At 43.3% G+C, this 27690-nt stretch overlaps 1 protein-coding gene across 1 annotated transcript; it reads left to right on the top strand.

Moving 5' to 3' along the window:
• The first annotated feature begins 3553 nt into the window (after positions 1-3553).
• On the top strand, positions 3554-27433 carry ECHS1 (enoyl-CoA hydratase, short chain 1). Its single transcript, XM_033943392.1, has 8 exons — positions 3554-3714; positions 5230-5427; positions 11142-11269; positions 13349-13448; positions 16053-16157; positions 21242-21361; positions 22091-22158; positions 26463-27433. Exons 1-8 carry the CDS (start codon positions 3633-3635, stop codon positions 26526-26528), a joined length of 867 nt encoding a protein of 288 aa, XP_033799283.1. The 5' UTR covers positions 3554-3632; the 3' UTR covers positions 26529-27433.
• The last annotated feature ends 257 nt before the right edge of the window (positions 27434-27690 follow it).

Below are 27690 nucleotides of genomic sequence, written 5' to 3'. Positions count from 1 at the left end.
AGACTGGGATTTTGGCACCCTTTATCAGCAGTGCCGTGCCATTCTCTACTCTGGATGAGACTTGCAAGGGATACGCAGACTCAGCATGCTTGTGCTTCATGCTGTTGCCAAGACCTAGGTCGTCCAAGTGCCAATAATCAAAATGGCTTTTCAGATGTATCCAGGGACTTTTTAAGCCTCTGAAAGCCGCTGTGTGTCCCGAGTTGAAAGGGGCAATTTTGGAGGAGTGGTTAGGGCAGAATGTGGGCCTATCTAGTAGAGCTGCCCGATTCAGGGAAAAAAAATGTCGATTCGATTCAGCCTATTGAATTGTTTTTTCGATTCGATTTTCCTGGTGGGTTTATTTTACAGCCTTTTCACCGCTTTTGCCTTCTCCTAACCAAACTGGCGCTGTGGTGTAAATAAAATAAAGAAACAAAAAGGACTTTTCCTCTCTCTGTTAAATCCTAGCTCATGTTTGCAGTCTAATACCAGCTCTGACAGGATATGCATTTCAAATCTGACATATTGTAATCACAAAACAGAAAATAAAATTAGTTTTTCTACCTTTTGTTGTCTGGTCATTATTCAAATTTTGTTGGTCTCAGGCTCTGGTTGTCTTCTGATAACTTGCTTGCTAGGGTCTCCTTCTTTCTTCTTTCTCCCTGCTAACCATCCATCTTCCATCTCTGTCTTCCCCTTCCGTTCTCTTTCCTCCCCAGGAGGTCTGGCATCTTTCCTTTTTTTTGTCTCACTCCACAGATCCACCTTTTCTTAACTACCCTTTCATCCAGCATCTCTCCTTCCTTCCCCTCCACCCCAGGGTCCACCACCTCTCCCTTTCTTTTCCCAACTACCCTCCTATCCAGTATCTCTATCCCCCCTCCACACTATCCCTTGTGTCCAACTTCTCTCCCTTTCTGTTCCTTCCCTCCCTAAATCCCATTGTCCATCATCTCTCCCTCGCTCCCTCTCCTCTATTTTCAGACCCATTTCTTCCTCCCCAAAGTCCAGCATATGCACATCTCTTTGAACCCCCCCTTCCCTCCCTCCGTGTACTTCTATACCAGGGCCCCCTCCCCTGAAGGTCTGTGCCCCCTTGAAGGTCTGTCCCCCCTTTGAAGGCCTGCCTCCCCCCTTGAAGGCTTGTCCCCCCCCTTGAAGACCTATCCCACCCCTGCAGGCCTGCCTGTCCTCCCCCTTAAAGACCTATCCTACCCCTGAAGGCCTGCCTGTCCCCCCCCTTGAAGACCTGTCCCCCTTTGAAGGCCTGTCTCCTCCCCCTTGAAGGCCTATCCCCCCCTTGAAAGCCTATCCCCCCCCTGAAGGCCTGCCTTTCCCCCCTAAAGGCCTGTCCCCCCCTTGAAGACCTATCCCTCCCTTTGAAGGCCTGCCTCCCCCCTTGAAGGCTTGTCCCCCCTTGAAAGCCTATCCCACCCCTTTGAAGGCCTACCTGCCTTTCCTGTCCCACCCCGAAGGACTGCTCACTTCATCCCCCCCCCCCCGGCATCCGGCTTCCACCCCCTTAGCCTTCCAATTCCCCCCTGGCTTCCCCACACTGTTTACCTTCCAGCCGGAACAGCTTGCAAGCAAGATCGCAGTGTTAGCGATCTTAGTACCGCTTCGGAGATGTTTCCTCCATCGCGGTCCCGCCCCTTATCTGACATCCATAAGGTGACCATACGTCCCGTTTTGAATGGGACCGGCCCTTTTTCATATCCCCTGCCCCGCTGTCCCCACACACAGCTTTGGGATGCCGAAATGTCCCGTTTTCAGGGACAACGTCCAGAAGCTGTGTGCGGGGACAACGGGACAGGTGATCGCTTCCTGTCCCTCCCTGCCGCACCAAAAAAAAAGCCTTCCTCCTTCCCCGGTCTGCCACCGCTGCTGCTGTCCTCCCTCCTTACCTCCCTGCTGCTGCTGCTAATCGCCTCCCAGAAGCCTTCTTCCCGACATCAATTCTGATGTCGTAGAGGACGTTCCAGGCCAGCCAGGCACTAAGAACATAGGAAGGAGGCATTGGAGGCACTATGAACACAGGAAGGGGCACTAAGGACATAGGAAGGAGGCACTGGAGGCACTAAGAACACAGGAAGGGGCACTAAGGACATAGGAAGGAGGCACTGGGGGCACTAAGGACATGGGAAGGAGGCACTGGGGGCACTAAGGACATAGGATGGGACACTAAGGATAGGAAGGAGGCACTGGGGGCACTAAGGACATAGGAAGGAAGAAGGGAGGGAATAGAAAGGGACAATTGTTGGGCCTGAGTGCAGAAAGAAAGGATACAGTCAGAAGGAAACGCAACCCATGAAATCACCAGACAGCAAAGATAGGAAAAATGATTTTATTTTCAATTTAGTGATCAAAATGTGTCAGTTTTGAGAATTTATATCTGCTGTCTATATTTTGCACTATATTTGTCTATTTTAAAGTCATCTGCTTTGACATCTTTGAAACCCCCCAAATATAAATAATTAACATTTTCTCTGCATATAGTGTGCTTTGTAGTTTTTTAAAATTTTATGGTTACCATTATGAATTAATAAGATATTATGTGTACATGAAAAATAATGGAATAAATTGGGGGCGGGGCTAGGCGGGATTGGGGGGCAGGACTGACAATTAATAGATGTCCCCTTTTGATGGAAAAAATAAATGGTCACGTTAGACATCCACCAGTCCAATGCCCACGGGTGCCAGATAACTGAGATTTTACTTTGGGATGTGATTGCTCTTTGAATTTGCATGGCTGCCAACTAATTAATGTCTAGCCCTTGATGGAAACTTCCCCAACTTTGTTGGTTGGGCTGAGATCTTTTCAGTGTACCCTCTTGTACTAAGTCTGCCTATTTCTATTTTGCTTTTAATGCTTTCTGCTTTAATTCAAATGCTGACCGTATTATTCAGCTATTTTGTACCCGGATACTTTTTTACTTCTGCAGTCAGCAGGGGGGAGGGGGTGTGTGTTTAAGAATACGCTGACTGTGACGATTGAATATTAACCTACAAGGTTGAAGTGCCAGACACAATACAAATTATTCTCCCTCCCTCTCCCCCCAACTAAGGTGCTCAGCATCCATTGATCTGGTTCTTATGGTCTTAACATATAATTTAAAGCAATAATATATATACTTTAATATATACTATATAATTTAAAGCAATAATATGTATATACTTTTTTAATTTATTCAATATTCTATACCGTTCTCCCAGTGGAGCTCAGAACGGTTTACTTTACATGAATTTATTCAAGTACTCAAGCATTTTTCCCTGTCTGTCCCTGTGGGCTCACAATCTAGGACAGACAGGGAAAAATGCTTGAGTACTTGAATTACTTTTTTAGGTCTTAACGCAGATGTAGCGGTTGTCGTCCCCTCCCCTCCCCCCCCCCCCCAACAATGCCTTTGGTTCATGCTATGGTTAACAAAAAAACAAAAACAACAACTTCCGCCCCCGTCAAATATGGCCACCTAGAACTGTTTATCTTATACACGTAACAAGGCGATTTCCACGTGATCCGAACAGACCTTTCCGCCCCCCCCCCCCCGTCGCTCTTTGCACATCTACACAATCTCGCGAGAGTTGAAGGGGGCGTGCGCGCTGCTCTCGCGAAGTTTACTGTTAGGTGCCTTGTTCTTGCTGTTCGAACTATGTGGAGTGCTTGTCGTGTAGCAGTACGGGGAGTGCGGCCGCTGTCTGTCGCCGTCACTGCTGCTCGGCGTTATGCTGCTGGTGAGTGCTTTCCGGGGTCTGTAGTGTGCAGCGCTGAACCTCTGACTGGACTCTCACAAGTCTGCCAGTGCTTTAGCGGGTCATTTATAAGCCGAAGAATGTGCACGAAGTAGTGTTGCGCCTGCGCATAGTTGAACTGCTATTTTCTCCCAAAAGTCATTGAATTAAGGGTCAGCCGAGTGCTAGGTTAAGTAATGTGGAGCAGTAACCTTTGGGAGGAGAAGCACTCTGCCGTCGATAGATCAGTTGCTAATTACTGCCATGCTTATTTGTTATAATAAAAATTATTATAACTCGCAGATTACTGTGTCCAGAGCGGTATAGTCCAAGACAGAACGTTTGTGATAAACCAGAACCCTGAAATAAGAACGTATCAGCTTTAAGTCAATAGCGGTAAATCAAGAAAAATAAATCCATATTCTTGGTAGTGCTTAGTAATTGAACTGAACCGAATATATATTTAAGATTGCTGCGTAATGCACATTTACCTGACTGCAACTGGGGCCAACTTTTGAAAATGATTGGGGGTGCTGAACTCAAAACTCGCAGTGAAGAAAAATAAAATACACCTACCTCAATTTTAGAAAACTGGTAAAAACGAGTTTGTTCAATCGGTTTGTAAACTAGGAATTTTTATACTTCTGCTACTTCAACCAGTAACCTTAAGATCTATATAGCTTTCCACTTTTTCCATTATGTAAGATTGCATTGATGACTTTGAGAACCTTTTCTTCCATTATGTAGATTGTATTGACGACTTTGAATTGTGACCTCTTCGCTGATTGTCCAGCGCTTCTTGTAAACCGCCTCGAACTTTCATGGCTTTGGCGGTATATAAGAATAAAATTATTATTATTGACCAGTATGTACAGGGGGTGCTTAAAAGTTATCAGCCCAGCCAAGAAGAGAATGAGGTGGTTCAATCAGTGATCTGAAACAATGTTTAAACATAGAATTTTCATTTCTGCAAATTGGCACTTTAATAAAATAACACTTTTCAGCTACAGTGGCAAAATAAATCTCAGAATTTAGGAAGTTAGTTGGTTGATTGGGCTGACAACTTTTCAGCACAACCCCTCCCCCCCCATCTAAGGGCTCCTTACTAAGGTGCGTTAGCATTTTTAGCGCATGCTAAAGATTAGCGTGCACTAACCACGTGCTAAACGAAAAATACTAGCGCAAGCTCTATGGAGGCATTAGTGTTTCGCATGTGCGGTATTGTACCTTAGTAAAAGGAGCCCTAAATGTCAAGAGTAGGGCAAATAATATGGACAAATCAAAAGCCAGGGTTCTGCCACTCTCTAGAACAGAGGTGTCAAATCCTCCTCCCCCTACAAGTTCTGCTTCCTTTTATTGATGAAGGGCTTTAAGTTTCAAAGACTTGTGGCTGAATCTTTTTCTAAAGCATTTGAGAACTGGTAAATTATGGCTAGTAGCTCTTTTATAGCAAAATGAAATGTAAAATCTTGAACTCTGCAGAGTTTGTAATAATGATGTGTTTATGGTATTTTATAGGCTCCTCTTATCAATATATTTTGGTGGAGAAGAAAGGGGAACATCAGAATGTAGGCTTGATCCAATTGAACCGTCCTAAAGCCTTGAATGCACTCTGTGATGGGCTGATGACAGAGGTGATACAGGCTGCTGAATCGTTTGAGAAAGATCCTGGCATTGGGGCCATTGTTATCACAGGGAATGAAAAGGCTTTTGCAGGTAGGTCATTGTGGATATAGAGCTATTTTTTTTAACTTTTTGATGATAGACTTATTTTTTGGGAACATTTTCCTTATAGAGTTGAAGAGATTAGTTTCTTATTTGCAAGATGATAGTTTATCATGGGTTGGGTCTTTTTAATACATATGAGTACAGTCAGATTAAAGAAAAGGATTCTTGAGAATGCACTATAGATGAGTTCCAAAAATCTTGCTTTTAATCTTCTAAAGCAAATCTGTTTTGGGGGGCCATTAGCCAATTTGATTTTTTAGGATATTTGCACTGAAATATATATAAGAAATTTCTAGTGAAACAGACACTCTATTGCTGAACCTGTGGGTAGTCAATCCCTTCTTTTGAGAATTCTTGTATAGTGTCTCAGCATTCTTTTGCTCCGCTTCCCATTCCCCTGGGCTGTCCTCCAATTCCTCAGTTGTCTCTCTACAAGCGAGATGGTAGGAGCCAGTCTTTTTGCTCATGTTTATTTTTTAGTTATATTTGTATTTTTTGGACTATGAGGCTTTTTGGTGATTGGGTCAAGGGTCTGCTTCCAAGGGGCAGACTTTGCAGTTCAACCACTTGGGACAACCTGCACTACATGTTTGAGGATTTGGGGACCGTTCCCTTGGGAGCCGTGCTCGCCCCAGGTTCGTCCATAGTGGGCTTGAGTGCAGGCTGCTCCATTGTGTTTTTTCCAGGATCGGGGCTGACTGCTTCCTCCCCCCGTTTGTATGTGCGAAGTCCAGTGGGGGTTGAGGACTCCAGCCAGTTCACTGGGCCTGAGAAGCAGTCCGAAGACACAAGCAGTTCGGATTCCAGGCTTGTTGAGGCAGAAATTCTGTAAGTTGTTTGCAGCTCCCATAACACAGCATTGCATAGCGAGTAACAAGCTGATAGCTTGAAAACCAAAATTGGGGGGGGCTCTTAAAGTATTTTTTGGGGGGTTCTGAGGTTAGAGTCAGGTTCTCTCGCCTTTAAAATCCCCAAATTGCTAGTTTTTGAACCCCAGTGTAGCTCCCCTGGGCCATTTTTGGTGCTAAAATTGCTGCCACAATAGCCATTTTGGATTTCTTGATTTGAAAATGAAAAGCCTCTGTCTGCCTCAAAACACCTTGATTTTTGCTTTAAAAACATGTGTGATGTACTGCTCAGGCCAGGATACCTTGAATTCATGCCAAATTTGCGATGGATGGCTGTCTGAGGATTGTCCGTGCCGCACGGCAAATGAGGAGGGATGGGAGCCGCTGACTTAGTCTCCTTTAGTTCCTTGTGTGTGTGTGTGTGTGGTGTGTGTGTGTGTGTGTTGGGGGGGGGGGTAGCGCCTAGGTGGTGTGAAAGCCAGGACAAAATCCAGGTTTGAGCAGAGGAGTAGTGCAAGTGTGTCCTTGGCAAAGTGCAGGTGTGGTACTGCTGCAAAAGCCCAGAAAGGAGCTTATAAGCATCCGCAGGGGCCGTCTGGTTGTCCTGGACAGGGGTTTCCCCTGCATTCATCAATATAATGTTTGAAGCTTACATAATTAAGAGCCGCATGAAACCCTTGGAGATTATGACCATGCTGACACCAGGGGTTTCCCCCTCCATGAGTGCAATTCCCCAGCATCAGTGCCTTGCGCAAGACAGAGAGGTCTAGCATGAGGAAGACTGGGCTGGAGAGGGCTCTCCCAGTAAGAATCCTTTGTACCAAGAGATACTGCTTCAGCTCAAGGGGAGCTGGAGCTTGATCTTGATCTGGTGGAGGCCTCTGATCTTGGAAAGGACTTGCCTGTGTGCATGCTGTTAATGCATTCAGCACTTTTGCAGGTGACCACGGAATCCCTCCAGGCATTAAAGATAGACTCTGCATTTCTCTTCTACACAGTGCTTGCTAATAAGCAGTGCAAAAGCACAAACCATCTGCTTTCCCTCTCATCAGGACATTACAAATATGTTCACGGACCATTGGGAGGACCTGGAGGGGCAAGGCTCTATCCGATGGATGCTGAATTTAACCAGTTCTTTGTTCCACCCAAAGTGTTTTCCCTGGTGGCGCAGGAATTGGATTTTGTTCAGAAGAAGCTGTGAGGCCACAGCTTTAGGTTTAAAAACAGCTGCAGCAGTGTCCTTTGTCGCTTGGGCTTGCCACTCCAAGTTGTGCCGTGATTGAAGGCAGTTGCTGGGAGGGATCACCAGTTTCTGATGTCTAGAGTGGGTTGTGTAGCTGATGCTCTGTATAAGAAGATAAAAATAGCCTTACTGGGTCAGACCAATGGTCCATCAAGCCCAGTAGCCCATTCTCATGGTGACCTATCCAGGTCCCTTGTACCTGGCCAAAACCTAAGGAGTAACAACATTCCATGGAGGAATCCCCAAAGAGTAGCAAGATTCCAGAATCTAAAAGAGTATCAAGATTCCGGAACCCCACCATGACTGTGTAGTCCTCTGAAGTTTCTGCCAAGCTGAAGAATTTGCATCTGCTGTGCTGGCGCAGGAAAAGTTGCTTGATGAGCAGATGGGTGTACAGCCAGAGGCCGTTCTTCTTGACGCTCGTCACCTGCTGCACACCGTGATCCAGGAGATGTAGCGCCTTGGCCAGCTCTGGGTCGGCTTCACAGTCCGCCGAACCATGCTCTGTATAATCTTTTCAGAGTCATGTCTGCTTATTCCATTTCTGCCTGCAAGAAGCTATGGATCAGACATTGAGCAGTGCATTTGTCCTCCAAGGCGACCTTGTGTAAATTAACATTTAAGTGACATTTACTCTTTGGAAAAGGTATGGATGATATGAACAGGGATTAAGTTGAGGTACTTTTCAGACCTCCAGACGATATCACTAGTTTTCAGGAGAGTCTTCAGGCCTTAGATATTTTCAAGGCTCCAGACAAAGATTTGGAGGGGCCAGGCATCCCCAATCATCAGGATCCTGCTCTGTCACAATTGCAGTAATGACACCAAGCTGTTGGCTGAGCTCCAATCATCGGAGGGAAGTTATTGGCTTATTGAGCATAGATCGCCACAGATCGCTTGATGCTGGACATTGTACAGGAGGGGGTACAAACTTGCATTCTTTCGTCCCCTCCCAGATTTATATGCTTCGTAGTGTTGAAATGGAGGCTCAGAAGACTGGAGGCCAATTCTAGACCTCAAAGCAATGAATGTGGCCCTCATGATACCCTTTGAAATTGGTGATTGCATCAGTGGTGGAGGATCAGTTATTGTTCCTTTAGATGAAGATCTATCTGCTGGTAATCTCTACGGCTTATGTAGCGAGGGTGGAGATAATAGAAGTTGACTATCTCAGCCGGCAGACTTTGGACCTGGGAGGAGTGGTCATTATCCCAGACAGCCTTTCAATGAATTGTGCAGCGTTGGAGATGACCGATTTGTTGTTAGGCAGTGAACAAGAAAGCAAACTGTTTCTTCAGCCAAAGATCCGAGTCTGAAAGCGCTGGAGTGGATGCTTTAGTACAACTGTGGCCAGAGAATGAGCTGCTGTACATGTTTCCCTTGTGACAACATGATAGGCTGGGTTCTTCACAGTATAGAGTAGCTCTCCACCTGTGATTGGTAATTCTGGTAGGTTCGAATTGGCTGCATTGACCTTGGTATGTGGATCTAGTGCGTCTGTAGAGACAAAGGTTTCAAATTACGGTACATCTGGATTTACTGTCACAGGGTCCGGTACACTTGGAAAATCCTGAACGCTTTGGTCTTACGGTTTGGCTGTTGAGCACACAGCTTTAGCCCAGAAAGGGTATATGGAGGTAGTTATTGCTATTCTTCTTAGAGCTAGGAAGCTGGTGACGGTCACAGCATATGCTAAGGCCTGGAAGATGTTTTAATTTTGGTGTGTTAAGGACAATGTGGAACCCTTCAAGGTCCGATTTTGGTAGTCTTGGTATTTCTGCAGGTTGGACTCTAGAAGGGTCTAGTGGTTGGATCCCTCAAAGTACAGGCAACTGGCTTTTCATACTTTAGAGTTCGAGTGCAAAGGTTTCACTAGCTTCTCATTCAGATATAGCCAGATTCTTGAAGGGGGCACTCGGGTTGCATCCTGCGATGAAACAATCTTTTCTGTCATGGAACCTTAACATTGTTTTGCAGGATCTCAGTAAGGCTCCGTATGAGCCTTTTCAAGACGTGACTGCTGTTACAGTTTTTCTAGTGGCTTTGTCTTGGCAAGATGAGTCTCGGTGTTGTAGGCACTTTCATGCAGGCAGTTGTTCTTCAGGATTACAGAAGCTGGTGTCTCTCTGCGAATGGTGCCTTCTTTTTTTGCTGAAGGTAGTTGTGGCTTTTCATGTCAATCAAGAGATCCGACTGCCTGCATTCCAGTCCACAGGTTTGTTGAAACTTCTAGATGTGAAGAGAGTTCTCTGTTATCTCGAAGTGACTAATTGATTTTTGGCTCTACGGTAATTTTTTTATCCTAACCAATATGGCCAGGCAGGGTAAGCCAACATCTAAGGTATCTATTTCCAGATGGATTCAAATGGTGATTTTTGGCTGTGTACATTAGCTGTTGTGAACAGCCGTCAATGTCTTTGAGAGCACATTCTACGAGAAAAGTAGCTTCTTTGTGTGTAGAAGCCTGGGTGAATTTGCAGAGCGTCTATATGGTCCACACCTCATACTTATACAAAGTTTTTTTTATAGAGTGGACATAGCAACACAAAAGGACTCTGCTTTTGGGTATTCAGTGTTAAGGGCAGGCTCATCTGTCCTGCCCTAGATTCCAGTAACAGCTTTGATATGTTCCATTAGTCAGGACTCGTTAATGCCCTGTGCAACATAAGGGGAGATTAGGTTCTTACCTCGATAATCTTCTTTCGATTAGCAGAGCATATAATCCTGATGCCCTGCCCTGTCAGTGTAATTATTTGCCTTCTTTATGTCTCAAACAAAGATATCTTCTCATGCCAGTTAGATATGAGTACAATGCCATGTTTTCATTACTAATGCAATTGAGAGTATTCAGACTTCATAAATGTTAATGCTGGTTACACTCTGATAGGTGGCTTGGAGGGCGCAGGAACTCCTGCTACCAGTCAATTCTGCTTAAAATCATATTATATTAAACACTACGGCCAAAAATGGCCAATTGGAAACAAACAGATAATGCAAACATTATAAACTACTTAAACCCAGGAAAATCCTGGAACATGGACATAGCCTGAAGATCAGAAGGGGTACCCCCCCCCCCCCCCCCGGGGAACCCCCACCAACCTTTAAACCCAACAAAGGGGAATATGCATGAAATTCTTAGAGAGGCTGGTCAAAGACATAAATCCAGCTTACCAGTTACTGAAGAGGCATATGTTTTGATTGACATTGTTTATTATACTTGTTACACAGCAGAATGTCTTGTTGGGGAAGTTTTGGTACAAACTGTGGAGATGCAGTATAGTCCACGGAAGGAGGTGGAGCTGAAGAAAATGTTTGTTTCTTTCTGCAACAGCTCACGATTGGGGGATGTTAACCCATTAGTCAGGACTCATATGCCCTACTAACAGAAAAATATTGAGGTAAGAACCTAATTTTCCCTTCTTTTGTATATCTGGGTAGAGAAGGTTACCCAAGCTAAGGGTTATATTTTCTTTCTCCCACCTCCTTAACATTTTACTTTAAAGTTAGGATAATTCTTGGTTCTGTTCTCTTCCTGTCTTGGTTGTCCTCAGAATGAAATGTTGTTTTGTAATCCATCATTGTTTATTGACCATTTTTTTCCCTCCCCCCAGCGGGAGCAGATATAAAAGAGATGGAGAACAAAACCTTCCAAGAATGTGTTATGGGAGATTTTCTTTCAAATTGGAGTAAAGTTTCTGGGATCAAGAAACCTATCATAGCTGCTGTTAATGGATTTGCTGTAAGTCTTCCTTTTTACCACGGTTTTCAGTAAATTTCCATTATGTTGCTAATCTAGACACCCAGACCCCTTTTTGTTGGATCTTCCTTTTGTAATTTTTGAAACTTTTCTAATCTAATCTGATAAATTGTGGCTTGTGTTATCAAATGCCCATTGCTGAGGAAACTATAATACTTTTGTGTGCTGGAAACCATGTCTTTAAATTTTATTTATTTTTTTACTTTTCATTTTTAATTCACTTTAGTGAATGTTCTATCAGTCTCGGCACTAGCCCCTAGCTCCCTCATTATTGACGGAATAGTTGATACTCCCCCCTCCCCCCGGCCCTGTTTTGGTGTATTTCTTTAGAGCACAATCATAAACTATGAGCCAAAAAATAATTGCAGCATGCAATATAATGAAGAGAGGAAGAGGATCTCAGAAACTTGCTCAGTACACTTGGAACTCAAATAGGCTGAGACTTATGGTTCCAGATTTCAATCATCGACCCTCAAAGACTGCTTGAAATGAACATTTTCAGTAGACTTATTTAAAAATACTCATAAGACATCTTCAGTGTAATTCAATGAACATTTTTGAATATGGTGTGACTGACACATTTGATTCAAACCATTTACTAAGTCATTAACAATATTGAATGTATAGGTACTTATTGGGAATTAAATTGCACTAGTTACAGTGTGTGACAGGCAAAATGGTGCCATTGTTGAGTATTGTTGAGGGTTTCTGCAGTTTTCCTTTGTTTTGCTTTCGTAGCCTTAACTGTAGAATCGGTTGGTTCTTTTCCCTTGTGGTGTTCTCTCTGAGTATTTTTCCTGCCACATGTTGTAACTAGTGCCTTTTTTTTTTTTTTTAACCAATATGTCTAGTTATCTGTATGCTATAAAGGAGAATCCAACCAACCCTCCCCCCAGCTCATTTCTAAATCGTATTAATGTTACTGGGATGTGCAAGACCAGGAAATAGAGAAGGATCTTGTGAGACATGTCTGGGGCAAAGTGAAGTTCCCAAATCATAACATCCATAGAGGCACATCTGAGTTGTGAATTTTCTGAAAACTGTATACTGTATACTCAAATATGAACCTAGATTTTGGGGCCAAAATGAATTGCCCAAAAATGGAGGTTTCGGTTTATATTAGAGTCTTTCTACTACTTATTTCTATAGTGCTGCTAGACGTATGCAGCACTGTACATTAAACATGTAAGAGACAATCCATGCTCAATAGATCTTACAATCTAATTAAACAGGACAAATAAGGATTAGGGAATTTCTCAGCGGGAATGATAATAGATATGGACCCATCGCAGGCCTCTTCCCAGGCCTACCTTAAGCTCTTAAGTGGTGAGCCAGGGCAAGAGCCATCCTCCTATGCTCCTGCCTCGTGCAATCTCACTACTCAAAATGGCTGACTCGAGTTCCTACATTAACATTGTGAGACTGCAGCGAGTTTGGTTTATGTTTTAAGTCAACCTTTTTTTTGGGGAGGGGGAAAAAAGTTACCTCCGTTTATATTCCAAGTTTATTTAACGCTTCATACACCACAATGGAAGAACATCTATGCACTAATAGTTAAGATAATATAAATAAAGGTAGAACTACAATATTAATAGTAAAAGCAAGAAAGTAGAGAGTTTGAGTTAAAATTTGATTTTGCAAGTTATTAGTCAAATGCATCTATAAACAGAGAGGTTTAAAAACATTCAAGATTGTAATTTGGAAGGGCGTTCCAAAGTTGGGGACCAATGACTGCGAAAGAATGATCTCTAGTGGATGAATATACTATTTGCCTAATCAATGGAATCACTAAGAGGTTTTGCTGTAAAGAACAAAGTGCACATATTGATGAGTAAGGTATTAGATAGTTATTTAGATATGGTGGTAACCGATTGTAAAGTGTTTTAAAAACCAGAAGTATAATTTTACATGTCAAACAATGTTTGTTTTTTTCCTTTATTTTCAAAACTGGACTTTAAAAAACTGTGATGTTTCAGAGGGTTCTTTTTGAACTGATAACTTACACTGACTTGGTAAAAATTTAAGAAGCCTAATGTGGTGTGAATATATTTTTCTTTAAAGCTTGGAGGGGGTTGCGAGTTGGCTATGATGTGCGACATCATTTATGCTGGTGAGAAGGCACAGTTTGGGCAGCCAGAAATTTTACTAGGAACCATTCCAGGTAAACGGTTGTTAATTGTGATTTGCTTTGATTAATATTACCAATAGATTCTTATATTACTATTGCATGCATTTGTTCTGTGTAATTTTTACAGTGTGTTCAGAGCACTTGAAAGGTAGGCAAACAAAACAACCATTATCATCGGGGTATCTGATGTGCAAGGGGAAAAGAAGCATAGCTAAACAAGTTGGAGTCGGACATGGATGGATCAAATACACAAGTGTGTACGTGACCAGCAAAGTAGAGAAGAGGTCAGTTTTGAATGGAGCGACCCCAGTAGTATAATGATACTACTGACCCCTAACTGCGATGTGTTCAGTGTATGTCTTGATACTGCAGAAACAGGAACTGCTTTTTCTTATAGAAGTGCTTTGGGCCCTTTATTTTGGGGAAACTTATTTTCTCTGGAGCCTCATTTTTGAACTTGATATGTCTTTTTACCATTTTTCCCATGCCAGATTTGGCTAAATTTCAGATTGATTTTGTCCCCAGACAGAGCCCTTATGTATAATTCTTTTCCCAGGTGAATATCTGAATTGAAGGAAGGGTGAGTAGGTTTAGTAAGGTCAGTATGTGTAAAGTGCTAAGACAAGCCACGCAAGGAAGAATAAAGGGGAAAATAAAAATATTAACTAAGCATAAGTAAGCAATGATCCAAACTAGGGAAAAGAGTCCAGGTGAGATAAAATGTGGCCTATATGGTCTAAATTCCACTATAGAGAACAGGGGTTGGAAAAAGCAATAAGACTTATCTATCTGTATCTATTTGTCACTCCAGAATGGTTGCAAACCTTGTGTACTTCGTTTGGTGTTATAGGACAGGGTTTCACTGTTTATTTCCCTTTGCAAGAAAAATAAGTCTTGTTTGGTTGCCATATATTCTGACCTTGACTCATAACTGAAATTTTCCATTGTGATTTTCTGTATGGAAACAATGGAGCCTAGATTAAAGGTTATGTAGGGAATTATTAGAGAGATTAGAAATCTTCATAAAAAAAACAACAACCCCAAACTTTCAAATTTACTGTCTAAAGCAGTGTCTCGCAAAGTTTGCGAGCCGCAGCACACTAAACCGGCGGCTCCAGCTCAAGGTCACCTGGAAGTGTGTGGATGTCAATGTGGTGACATCATCACATAAACATCCATGCATGCTCGCAGGCCCCTCCAGACAGGGCCCTGAGCCGCCAGTGGGGTGGGGGGTGGTGTGTGCTGCAAAAAGAAGATGCGCGGAGAGGAGGCGAGATGTCGGGGTGGAGGTGAGGTGCACGTCTTGCAGGCAGTCAACTGGCGCCTCTCCTCCCCAGCGTCTCGCGGCACACTTGAAATCTCAGGTGGCACACTAGTATGCCACTGCACACAGTTTGCGATTCACTGATCTAAAGAGTAGAGGTTCGATGGTGAGTTTGTAACCAGATGCTAATCAAAAGGAGAAGAATTTCTATACAAAGGGGAATTATAATAACTTTAAGAAGATCTAGGTGCCATTGACAACTTATTGTAATGATTAGATGCCATTGAAAGTATAATTATAATCAGGGGAGGGGGGTGGTATGTAGTTATAATATAGATTTAATCAATATCTATGAATATAGCACATGTATGTTAATTTTTGATTATAATATCTGTGAAAAGGGTGGGTGGGGAGGGAGATAATTTATATATTTAAGATGATAATAGAAAGAATTTCAAGTGATCTGTATGATTCAATTGATGTAATATTGTGTACTTGATGGAAGATGAAAAATGAATAAAGAATTGGAAAACAAAGGAGAAGAATTTGAGGGAACAGCATGTTATTGCCAGAGAGCATAATTTAGAAATAAGAAAAGGGTTGCTAAGATGAGAAAGCTATGGAAAAAGAGGTGAGATTAGAAGGCCTGGAACGTGATCAAAAGAGGATAGGTAAAATTCCTGTGGAAATTCCTGATTTTGTAGGCTAACTGGGCAAGCCTCCATTTTGTTAGGTGATTAATGATAGATATGGATGATGCAGTATATACAGATAGGTTGTGCATAATCTTACACTGTCACCTCTTGCCGTCTGTGGCTACTTGTGGCCAAGTGCTCCCCAAGGAGATGACGAGTTCTTGGAGTAGTCTGAGTGGAAGGAGCTTCTGCTTTTAGGAGAAGCAGAAAGAACTGATTAACATTTTGATACAGAAGCTGATGTCTTTAACAGTGGGTATAGATACTGTAATAGGGTGGGGGAATAGCGTTTAGCAGGAATATGAAGCCATAACAGCATTTGAGAGAAGCCTTTTGTTTCCTAGATATCTCAAGAAGGAAAAGGTGTGTGGTGTGTTAACTAAAGGAAGCTTTTTCCACTTGCACAAACTTGGTCTGAGAATGGGTTGAGTGGTGTAGGGATGATTATTTGTGATACTGTTACATTCTTTGAGATTGAATTTTGGAATCGTTTTTAGTCCAGTGCTGCCAGTCGAATTATAACAGCGTGGTGTTTTTTTATTGGGGTTTTTGGTTTTGTTTTGATTTTTTTTTTTGCAAGTCTTGTTTTTATGCATATAGATGTCAGATTAATAGCCTGCTGAATTTGCCTGTGGCTATTCTATTAACTAATAAAAGCTCACATTTTAATTGTTTTAGGAGGTGGAGGAACACAAAGACTTACAAAGGTAGTTGGGAAATCACTGGCAATGGAAATGATTCTTACTGGAGACAGAATCTCGGCCCAGGAAGCAAAACAAGCAGGTACCATGAAGCAGTAGATTGTTCTCAATGCTTGAGGTGGAATTCATCCACTTGTGGTATCCAGTGGTCAAAAACCAGAAGAAGTGTTATTCGGTCACATTTTTGGCCATTTGAGATTTTGCCACCCTGTTCATTTCTCGCATGAATGAAACAAAATGTTTGTTTTAAAATGAATAGTTCCTTTTTAATATGTTCTTTCAAGTATTCATTCTCCGGGAAAATGAGAAATTGGTACTACTGCTCAGATTGAATTTGAGAGCAGTTGGGGTCTAGAAAAATATTCTTTCCTCCATTTCTCTAAGCAGCTTATATATCTAAATAGAGCTTGTTACTGAATAGTGGCAGTATGACAAGTACATCTGTCACATGCAGCTCTGTATGCTATAATATTCCTATGGAATATACAATAATAAAGACCAGATTACCAGGAATCTGTTTGCATATTCATCAGGAGCTACTCCAAATGGAAAAATTTATTTTTTGTTTGACTTAATGTCCTTTCACAAATTCTTTTAACTTGGGCTGTTGGGCCTTTTTGATATTATAGAACTTAGCAGTGGCTATAGTAAGTCTGCATTAGAGAGCTGCACGGGAACAGGGACGACGGGAATCCCACGGGACCCGCGGGTTCCCCATTTGGGTCACGGGGATCCCGTGGGGACGCCTCCGAGGGTCGCGGGGTTCCTGCGGGGCTGGATGTATTCAGCCGCGAGGCTCGTCTCCCTACCTGCCCTGCTGCACACAGCCGAACGGAAGTCTTCCTGATGTCAGCGCTGATGTCGGAGGGAGGGCTTAAGCAAAGCCCTCCCTCCCTCCGACGTCAGCGCTGACATCGTGAAGACTTCCGGTCGGCTGTTTTCTGCGGCAGGGCAGGCAGGGAAAAGGCAGTGGTACAAGGCGGGGGGCGGTTCGCCCCGGGTGCAGCACAGCCGACAACAGGCCCGGTCCGTCAAACCTCCCTGCCCTGTAGCTGCGAATCTAAATTACTTTCTTACAGCAGCTTCAATACTCCAGCTGCTGTAAGAAGGTAATTTAGATTTGCGGCTACAGGGCAGGGAGGTTTTTTGGACCGGGCCTGTTCTGTTGTCAGTTGGGCGGGTAAGCGCCACAAAGGTAAGGGGCAGGGAGGGAGAAAGGGAGGAAAGGTGGAGTGGAGAGGAAAAGGCGCTTAAGGTAAAACTGAGGGGGGAGAAGGATGCTGAAAGTACTGGGGAAGACAAAGGGGTGGAGAAGAACGCTGAAAGGACATGGGGAAGATGGGGGGGAGAAGGACGCTGAAAGGACATGGGGAAGACAAAGGGGGGGAGAAGGACACTGAAAGCACATGGGGAAGACAGAGGGGGGAGAAGGACGCTGCCAGGACATGGGGTAGATGGGGGGAGAAGGACGCTGAAAGGAAATGGGGAAGAGAGAGTGGGGAGAAGACACTGGCAGGGAAGAAGACAGAGATGCCAGACTATGGGGGGAGTGGAGGGAAGAAGATGGGTGCCAGACCAATTTAGAAGGGGGGAGAAAGGGAGGCACAGTAACAGAGCAAATGGAAGACGCAGAGAGAAAGTATAAGAACATGGAATAGCATGAATGGATGTGTTCCCTTAGTAATCTTTTCCAGTGTAACCAATCACCTTCAAAAGTAAAAAACATGAGTTTCCATACTAGGACAGACTGATGGTTCATTAAGTTCAGTATCTTATTTCCAATAGTGCCAATCCAGGTCACAAGTACCTGGCAATATCCTAAAGCATGCAAACCAAGCACATTGCCCTTCTTGTTTAAATTGCACCGAATTGCACAATAACATGGTACATTAATAGGTTCCTGTTGATATTCTCTGCCTCAGAATTCTTCTGCCGGCTCCTTGCTGTTTATGGTTGGGTCTTTGCTTTAAAATGTACAACACAGCAAAGTTGCAAAAAGGCACGTATCTGTTGACCATTCTATCCCTGCCTCGGACCTTAGCCTGGTGCTGTCTAGCTATATCTAGGCCTTCTTTCAGGTGCTTCTCTGTTGGTTTTCACTCTCTAGACCGTTAATTTGGCTTTTCATTTTCATTGGATAGTGTGTTTGCCTGCCTTTCTGCCGACAGGTTCCTTGACTCAGGATCACCTGTTGAAGAAACTGGTCGTACGCAGGGTTCTCCTGCATTATTTGGAGGTCAATAATGAGTTTCGCCTCTCTGACCATCTGTTTGTGCTGACTCATTTGATTAAGCGGGTTGCTCCTGCTTCTAAGGCCACGATTTCCAGATGGATCCATAGGGTCATTTCATCAGCTTATATTCTTTCTAGGAAACAGTCCCCCTGTTTCCATCAAGGCGCTTTCCACCAGGAGTGTGGCTTCTTTGTGGTCCGAAGCTAAATCTGTCCCTCCTGAGGAGATTTGTGGGGTTGCAACATGGTCCTCGTCCCATGTGGGTCACGTTTAACAGAGTGGATGTTGCTGCAAGGCAGGACTTAGCCTTTGGGTCCTCGGTCTTAAGGGCCGATGCAGCAAGCACACCCTAGCTATTTGGGGGGGGAGGGGGTACTGCTTTTGTATGGGCCTATTGTCTAGAATGACTCACCTATTGCACTGGAAAAAGAGATTATGTACTTACCCTAGTAAGCTCTTTTCCAGTAGATAGGCGAGACATTCTACACTCCCCACCCTGTCCTTTCTGCGTCTGTTTACAGTTTTGTCAGTTTATGCTTCTCCATGCTGCTTCTTGGAGGCCACTCAGCCCTTGAGGGCTGGAAAGAATTTGTATATATGTTCATTTTGTTGGGGAGTTGTGCTGCACTCCTTTGGAGCCTGTGTTGGTGGTTAATGGTACTGTTTCCTTCCTTTCAACAAAACACTTTGGGGCTCATAATCGAAAGAGAAAAACATCCAAAAACCGGCTTAAGTCGGCACTTGGACGAACATTTCTCAAAAATGTCCAAGTGCCGATAATAAAAACGGGTTTTGGACGTATTTCTAAATGACCTAGGCCTTCATAGTGCCACTGAACAACCAAAGCTAAATGGGGCGTTTTGGGAGGCGTGTTGAGGGTGGGAGTTGGGCAGGACGTGGGCCAGCTTAGACTTAGTCGTACAGCATGTATAACCAAAAGTTTTACAACGGAGCCTACACGGAACTTGGACGTTGTGACTTAGACCATGGTCTAAGTCACAAAAACCCACCTAAAGTCACCAGATAAGCACTTCAAACACATAAAACAGACCCCCACACACACTACCCCAGTGATCACCAACCCCCCCCACCCCATAGAGAGAACCCATAGGGATAGGGACCCATAGAGAGGAGGACCCATGACCATAAGCCCCTGTAATACTGCATTGATACTGAAACATGTGCACTGCCCTATACACCCCCAAAACCCTTTTTTACTGGCATATAAGTGGCTCCTGCAGCCATAAGAGCTATTGGGGTGGTAGATAAGTGGGTCTAGGGGATTCTGGAGGCGGTTTGGGGGGCTCACCGTAACCTATAAGTGAGCTGTAGGGAGGAGGAGACATGGCACCCTTTCTGTGAAGTTCACAGCAGTGCCCTGTAAGGTACCCCACTATTTAGGTGGCAAGTCTGGGTGTGCAGTCCATCACTTTGCAGACCCCTCCCACGTCCAGCAGGGCTTTTCTAGGCGTTTTGGACTTGGACAGAAAGTTGGACGAAAATGTGGTATAAAGATAGACGATTTAGCTCCTTGGACGATCAGATCGTCAGGACGTATAATTAAACGATTTTCGAAACGGAAAAAAAGTTGGATGTATCTTTTCAAAATGTGTCTTAAGCTGTTTTTTACTTTGGACGACTTGTGAGATGGACGTAAACGGACTTAGATGTCCCTTTTGATTATGCCCCTCTTTGTTGAGCATGTTATTACAGGTGCCTCTCAGTGCTTGGGTATTGAATGTAGAGGGCACTAAACCAATCAGTGAAGTACTACAGAGGCGGAGTGAAAAATCTGGAGTGGATTCCTTCTGCAGAGCATGCGAGTATGGGGAAATAACCCTTTTGTCTAGAATATCTTGCCTATCTAGTGGGAAAGAGTAAGTACATAATCTCTTTTTAATGAAGACCCACCATGAATATCACAAGTATGCAAAGCAACACTCGGATACTGTAGCTGTGCATGAAAAGGTTTTCTAGTCTTGAGAACTAAACTAGAGATGCATTCCTACCCAACAAAGCACATCACTCTGAGAACACAGGGACAATGACACTAAGACTTACCTTAAGAACATAAGAATAGCCTTACTGGGTCAGACCAGTAGTCCATCAAGCCTAGTAGCCCATTCTCATGGTGGCCAATCCAGGTCACTAGTACCTGGCCAAAATCCAAAGAGTAGCAACATGTCTGTCTCAATAACAGACTATGGACTTTTCCTCCAAGAAATTGTCCAAACCCTTCTTAAAACCAGCTAAGCTATCCTCCTTTCCAGTTCATCCCAGGATGCACCAGGAAGGGGCCTCTTGAGTCTACTATAGTCAGCCCATGCCTAGCCATGTCTTCTGTTTCTGCTTCAGTGGTGCTGTTAGCCTGTTGTGCCCTAAAACTTTTTTATATTAAAAAAAGAAAGAAAGAAAAGACTGCAAATGACACAGGAAACTAAACAAAATAGAATTTTTGTCTGCCTGCACAACCCTATTCCTCACACACTTAAAAAAATTAGATTAAAATAAGCATGTTGGTGAAAGTCAGCCAGTCAGTTTATCTGGATTTTCAGGAAACATTTGAAAGTGCAGTCTGTCCATTTTTAATTTTGTCATAAATATACGGAAACTTGTTAATGGTAGGAAACAGTATAGAGGTTTAACAACGAAGTAAATCTCTTGATTTTTCTATTGGAGCTGAATCTCTACAGTTTGTGTCTAATGTATACATTAATGATCTTGAAAAATGAGCAGAGAGAAAGGTGATCAAATTTTGAAAATGGTGCTTATTCAAATTAAAACATGAAAGCACTGTGAGGAATTACTTGAAGATCTTGCAGGTTTGGGGAACTGGGCCTCAACATTAGGCAGGTATTAGCTAATAATGTAATTTGTGGTCTAATTGTTGCCAATGCTGCCCAGTTGACATTGCTTTTTACATTTTTGGACAGGCCTTGTTAGCAAAATATATCCAGTTGAGAAACTAGTTGAAGAAGCCATCCACTGTGGAGAAAAAATTGCAAATAATTCTCAACTTATAGTATCCATGGGAAAAGAAGCAGTTAATGGAGGTGAGTGAGAAACAGTAGACATAGAAGCAGACATGGTTAATGGAGGATAAAATATATATTTTTTATTGAAGAATCAAACAGAAAAATCAAGCCCGACACAACTGTGTTTCTCTCATTAAGTGCTACTTAAGGGGCTAAAACATTTTTGTTTAAACAAACTTAACAGCATTAGTTTTGCAGAATAACTGGGGTCAGTGAGTATTGGGCCAGTGAGTATTGGGAAGATCATATGAAGAATGGAGGGGGTCTAGCAGTGATGCTGACTAGCCCCTTATGTTGAATGTTTTTTTCCCTATATGAGTGACCATGGGATCTTTTGAGAAATGTTAAAACAATCCAAGAATATAAGCCTTCTGAAATAATAAATAAATATTTGGATACCCATCATACAGGACTCAACGAGGTCCTTGGCTTTCTTTCCCACTAAAAGTAAATTTAAACTTCTTTGACACCTCTTTGTCTCTAACTACCACTGAAATGCTTTCATATTTCCCTTATATATACTGATTTTGCCAACATTTGCTTATTTCTGATCTGAGGAAGAAGGGGTTACCTTCGAAAGCTAATCATAAACCACCATTAAGTTAGTCCAATAAAAAAGGGTATTTTTTTTCCCTTTTGTTTTTGGTTTTTTTTTTTTCCTACATATTACCTTAAAGAATGGACTAACACATCTATCACACCATTTCATTCATGATTTTAAATAACACTTTCTTTTTTTTCTTTAAGCTTTTGAATTATCTTTGACAGAAGGAAACAAATTTGAAAAGAAATTATTTCATTCAACATTTGCCACAGTAAGTACTCCTAAATCAGCAAAGAACATTTCAGGTTCTCTGGTAAAAGTAGGGAAGGGGCCAGATGAACATAGGACTAAAAATGGATGCCAGAACAGGACTGCAAGACTCAAATAGTCTGCCCGCTCCTGATGTAGTACTGCAGAACTTTTCCCAGCCTAAGACTTATTTGTAAGGGTTTTCTGTGTTTTATCCCATGCTTTTATTTCATTAAAAGTATTACTCACTTAAAACCAAAATAGCAAGTTACATAAAACAGCATCAGTGATAATCCACCAGTACTCCAGCACACTCCTCTCTGCATCATGAATTCTGTACTTGAATCCCATTATCAACTGCCCAAACAGCATTAACATTAGAGAATGACACGGTGGCGGTTTACCCGCGGCTACTGCGTTTAGCCGCAGGTAACCCGCCAAAAACGGGGAATGAAAATTAGCCTCTGCGGGGACGGGGACAAGGCCATCACCGCCCCGTGGAGCGGTGAATGGTCTTGTCACCGCAGTGAAGCATAAAGGATCGTGCAGTCCCCGCAGCGCCCACCCGCACGTCGGCTCGATCGTTTAACCAGCTTCCTCTCTCCACCTCACCTTAGTTTGCCGACTTTCTTTTTCGGCGATGGAACGCTTTCAAAAGAGCCGTGCACGCGCGGCTGCTCAGTATTCAATCTTCTGCTCTGACCCAACCGGAAACAGGAAGTTGCAGCAGAGCAGAAGATTGAACTTTGAGCAGCTGCGTGTGCGCGGCTCTTTGAAAGCGTGCCGGTCGCCGAAAAAGAAAACCGGCAAACTAAGGAGAGCAGTAGCGTACCAAGGGGGGGGGGCGGAAGGGGCGAAAAAGGTAATGGCGCCAGGCCTTGGAGCACCGAGGCAGACAGCTTCTCCCCTCCCAGCCGAACCCCCGCTGACCCTCCTATCTCTCACCCCCCCCCAAGTGAACCTTTCCGACCCTCCCAGGGAAAGCAGCAAACCTCCATACAGTAGCGTCGGCTTTCTCCTCCCTCTGCCGCATCACTGATGACGTCATCAGTGACGTGGCAGAGGGAGGAGAAAGCCGTGAAGGAGGCTTGCTCTCGCTGGGAGGGTCGGAAAGGTTCACGGGGGGGGGAGATAGGAGGGTCAGCGGGGGTTCGGCTGGGAGGGGGGAGTAGCGGTCTGCCTCGGTGCTCCATTACCTTCTTTGGGCAGCAGCAGCGTTTACAATTCGCTGCTGTTGCCTGCTTCAGGTCTTGTTCTCTGCCGGGTCCTGCCTACTTCCTGTTTTCATGAAGACAGGACCCGACAGAGAGGAAGGCCTGAAGCGGGCAACAGCAGTGAATTGTGAATGCTGCTGCTGCCCGATGAAGTTAAGGACATCCGGGAAGGAGCAGGGAGAAATCGGCTGCTGGCTTGGGGGTGAGGGTAGGGAAAGAATCGTGGAAGTGGAGAAATTGGCACGATGGCTTTATGGGGGCTAGGGGGAGAGGGAAAGAAAGGAAAAAATAAAGAGGGGGGGCAGGGGAGAGAGAAAGAAAGGCAGAAATAAAGAGGGGTCAGGGGAGAGAGAAAGAAAGGCAGAAAGAAAGAGGGGGTCAAGAGGGAGAGAAAGAAAGGCAGAAAGAAAGAGGAGGGCCAGGGGGAGAGAGAAATAAAGAGGGAGGCCAAGGGAAGAGAGAAAGAAAGGCAGAAATAAAGAGGGGGGCCAGAGGGAGAGAGAAAGAAAGGCAGAAATAAAGAGGAGGGCCAGGGGGAGAGAGAAATAAAGGGGGAGAGAGAAAGAAAGGCAGAAATAAAGAGGGGGGCCAGGGGGAGAGAGAAAGAAAGGCAGAAATAAAGAGGGGAGCCAGGGGGAGAGAGAAAGAAAGGCAGAAATAAAGAGGGGAGCCAGGGAGAGAGAGAAAGAAAGAGGGGGGGGGCAGGAGAAGAAAGAAGAAGGATCAGAAGAAGGACCAGAGACTCATGAAATCACCAGACAAAAAGGTAGGAAAAATGATTTTATTTTCAACTTAGTGATCAAAATGTGTCCATTTTGAGAATTTATATCTGCTGTCTATATTTTGCACTATGGCCCCCTTTTACTAAAACGCAATAGCGGTTTTTAGCGCAGGGAGCCTATGAGCGTCGAGAGCAGCGTGGGGCATTCAGCGCAGCTCCCTGCGCTAAAAACCGCTATTGCAGTTTAGTAAAAAGGGAGGGGGAATATTTGTCTATTTTTGTATAGTTGTTATTGAGGTGACATTGCATAAAGTCATCTGCCTTGACCTCTTTGAAAACCCGCGGAATATAAATGATAATTAACATTTTCTCTGCGTACAGCGTGCTTTGTGTTTTTAAAATTTTATTGTTGGTAGATCATTTTGACTTGGCCACAAAGGTAAGGGGGAGGGAGGGAGGGGAGCTGCTGAAAGACATCTAGTAATCCTTGCAGGCTTGACTTTGCAGGGAATTATTTTTGTAAAATCATGTTTTGTTATGTGACTGGCACTATCTAGACTTTAATTTCTATGAATGAATAGAATGAAAATGATATAAAATTACTTGCTTGCGGGGACCGCGTGTTCCGGTTCACACAAGGAAGGAGGGGGTGAAAGGGAAAAAGTTTCTCTTCCTTGGAAATAGATTCTGAAATGACCTCATCAAAGAAGACCAGCACCAAATGTACAAGAAATCCCTTAAACAATGTCAAAAGAGCCCAAAATAGAAAACTGCTACTGCCTTGAGACTCCATTATTGAAGGAATCAACTTGAAATCACAGAAGAGACAGGAAAAGGTTAAATGCCTCATGGAATCCTCAGGTACAAAACACAAACCAAATTGTGAATGAAATCAGAGCAGACAGTAAGAATTATAAAATTGATGTCATTATCCATCTGGAAAAAAAGGCGTACTAGAAATAATGCCTCAGCAATACAATTTTCAGAAGTTCTATTTGCTCATGGTAAGGGAGAAGAGAGACTGCTAGTGATGATGGGGGGACTGATAGAAGATATGAAAGAAGGGTGGTAGAAAGGAACAGATGGTAAAGGAGGGAGGGAAGGGTGGTGGTGGAAAGGAATAGAACAGACATTGAAAGAGGGTAGAGAGGAACAGACCCTGAAAGGAAATGTGGAAGGCAGAGTGGGGAGAAGATGCTGGAAGGGAAGAAGACAGATGCCAGACTATGGGGGAGCGGAGGGAAGAAGATGGGTGCTAGACGGGGACGGTGACGGGGCGGTGAATGGGATGGCAGTGGCGGTGAAAGGGATGGTGGTGACGGTGACGGGGCGGTGCAGAGGATGGTGGGCCGGGGACGGTGCAGTGACGGGGACAGATTTTTTCCCCGTGTCATTCTCTAATTAACATGTCAAGGAAACAGAGCCGGGTTTAGAAAATACATTGGGCTCCCTTCCAGATGTTAATCCATGGGAACTGATTCCATAAAAAATAATTTAGCATTTCTTTGCCTGGTGGAAGACAGTCGAGTCAATAATTTAGCATTTCTTTGCCTGGTGGAAGACAGTCGAGTCATAGAAGGAATAAAGTCACTATAATACTTGTTGGGAAGATGGTCTTAATTTGCATGTAACTAAATTGCTAATCTGAAATTGTTGGGACCACTTTGATTTGCAGGCTTTTGATCACACATTAAGAGCATTCCTTTTTGGTATTTTAACCAGTACTCTGGTGCCATCTACTGGGCTTCTTTTATACACCCCTGAGGAGGGCTTCCTAAGCCGAAACACGGACCGTGTTGGGGTCCAGTACTAAAAGGATTAAAAGACTCTCTGTTAAGCTTGCATCATCTTTTATATGTGTGTTAGCTATTTATATGTTTCCAATAAATTGATTGTCCTTTAAGTTGGATGACTATGTCCCTTCCCCACTCTTACTAACTATACCATCTGCTGATCACCGGACCTTCGGTATAGTCATTTTTGACCTTCTATCCCTCTTTCTGTAAACAAGCAATTAATTATGGAGTTTGTTGTGAAAGAACATGGTCAGATCTAGTAAAAAGGCTTGGACAAGTTTCTGGAGGGACATATACACAAGTTTGGATAGAGGTATTATACATAGTCTACATAGAGGTTAGCTACTTCATACTTTTTGGAGTGAGAGGGAGGAAATGATCTTTCTGGTGGGATCTGTTCAGTTTCCTCAGGTGACCTAAAGTGGTCTTTGCTAGAGACAGGATGCTGAGTTCATTGGACCAGTGTACTATACCGGCATGGCCGCCATATATTCTTATTTTAATCTGATGGTTGTTCACAAGGAGGGGTCAGAATTTGATAAAATAAGAAAATACTATAGTGTCACACATCTTATTTTTTTTTCCCAATTTTAAGGTTGACCGTAAAGAAGGAATGAAGGCTTTTGTGGAGAAAAGAGCAGCAAACTTCAAAAATGAGTAGTCCAGCAGATTTAGAATAATTTATGAATGAGTGTGTTGAACTGATGACACAATGTGATGACACAATGTGGATAAGTGATTTCAACTTTCTAAATTTCCTGCCTGACATCAATTGATATTAGATTTAAAAGAACACTATGATCCTTTTAATGCAGTAAAATGTTAATCACATATAATATAGGTGAACTGAAAAAATTGGAACATTTGGGCACCAGTTGATTTTGGGTTTGGTTGGGGTTTTTTTTTTTTTTTTCTTTTCCATTTGTTTTCTTTTTCTCTTGGTGTTTCTTCCTACAAGCTGCAGTTCCTCTCCCAAGCCACATCCAGGGTGGCTATGTTTGTATGGGCCAGAGCCATGCACTGATTTTTATGTGCCTGGGCAACTTGGCATCCAAGAATATTACATTCTGAATATAGGGCTAAAGTCAAAATTCGATGTTTAATGCAATTAAATACTAGAGAATTAAATGTAATATTTAACTATTGAATTGCCCTTGGTCATTTGTAGTAATTGGAGACAGATGCAGTGGCTACATCTAGTCAGGGTCGATTTTGTGTTTTGCAGGTGGCATTTGGAATCTGCTGACCACTCTCTTGGATATTTTGGACACTGATAACCAAGAAATTTGTTATGTTTTAAATAAATCCTTAGGAGGAGGTGTGGAGGAATAGCTTAAATGAGCAGTGGGCTGAGAACCATGGCAGACAGGTTCAAATCCCACTGCTGCTGCTTGTGATCTTGAGCTAGTAATTTAACTCTCTATTGCTCAGGTACAAACAGATTGTGAGCCCTCCAGGGACAGAAAAATACCTACTGTACTTGAATGTATACCACTCACGTCAATTGTCTTTCAGACTTGCAGGCAGTATATAAGATAAAATAAAGAGATATTTTTTTTAAATATAGGCAAATGTGTGTTTTACACAACAGTCAAAACAGTTTGGGAGCTGATATGCAGTGGGGGGCCACCACATTAATTTAAGCACAAGCATTTAAAACATTTACAGCATTCAGCAGGCAGTCGGTGGTACTGAATAAACGTGAAGCCCCATTTTAGATAGACTATAGAACTCAGAATTGAGATGTTCAACAGGATGTGCCCTCTGCTGATGTAGAGATGTTTCTAAAATACATGCTGGAATGTATATGTATCTAATGGCAA

Source organism: Geotrypetes seraphini, chromosome 4 (genome assembly GCF_902459505.1).
Source record: "Geotrypetes seraphini chromosome 4, aGeoSer1.1, whole genome shotgun sequence".
Taxonomy (NCBI): Eukaryota; Metazoa; Chordata; class Amphibia; order Gymnophiona; family Dermophiidae; genus Geotrypetes; species Geotrypetes seraphini.
This window is presented reverse-complemented; position numbering and strand designations above follow the sequence as displayed.

Excerpts from the sequence above, each read along its gene's own strand:
- ECHS1 (XM_033943392.1), top strand. The coding sequence starts at position 3,633 with ATGTGGAGTGCTTGTCGTGTAGCAGTACGGGGAGTGCGGCCGCTGTCT. Across the intron at positions 11,270-13,348 it reads CTGCTGTTAATGGATTTGCT|CTTGGAGGGGGTTGCGAGTT; the intron begins GTAAGTCTTCCT and ends TTTTCTTTAAAG. Across the intron at positions 21,362-22,090 it reads AAAAGAAGCAGTTAATGGAG|CTTTTGAATTATCTTTGACA; the intron begins GTGAGTGAGAAA and ends TTTTTCTTTAAG.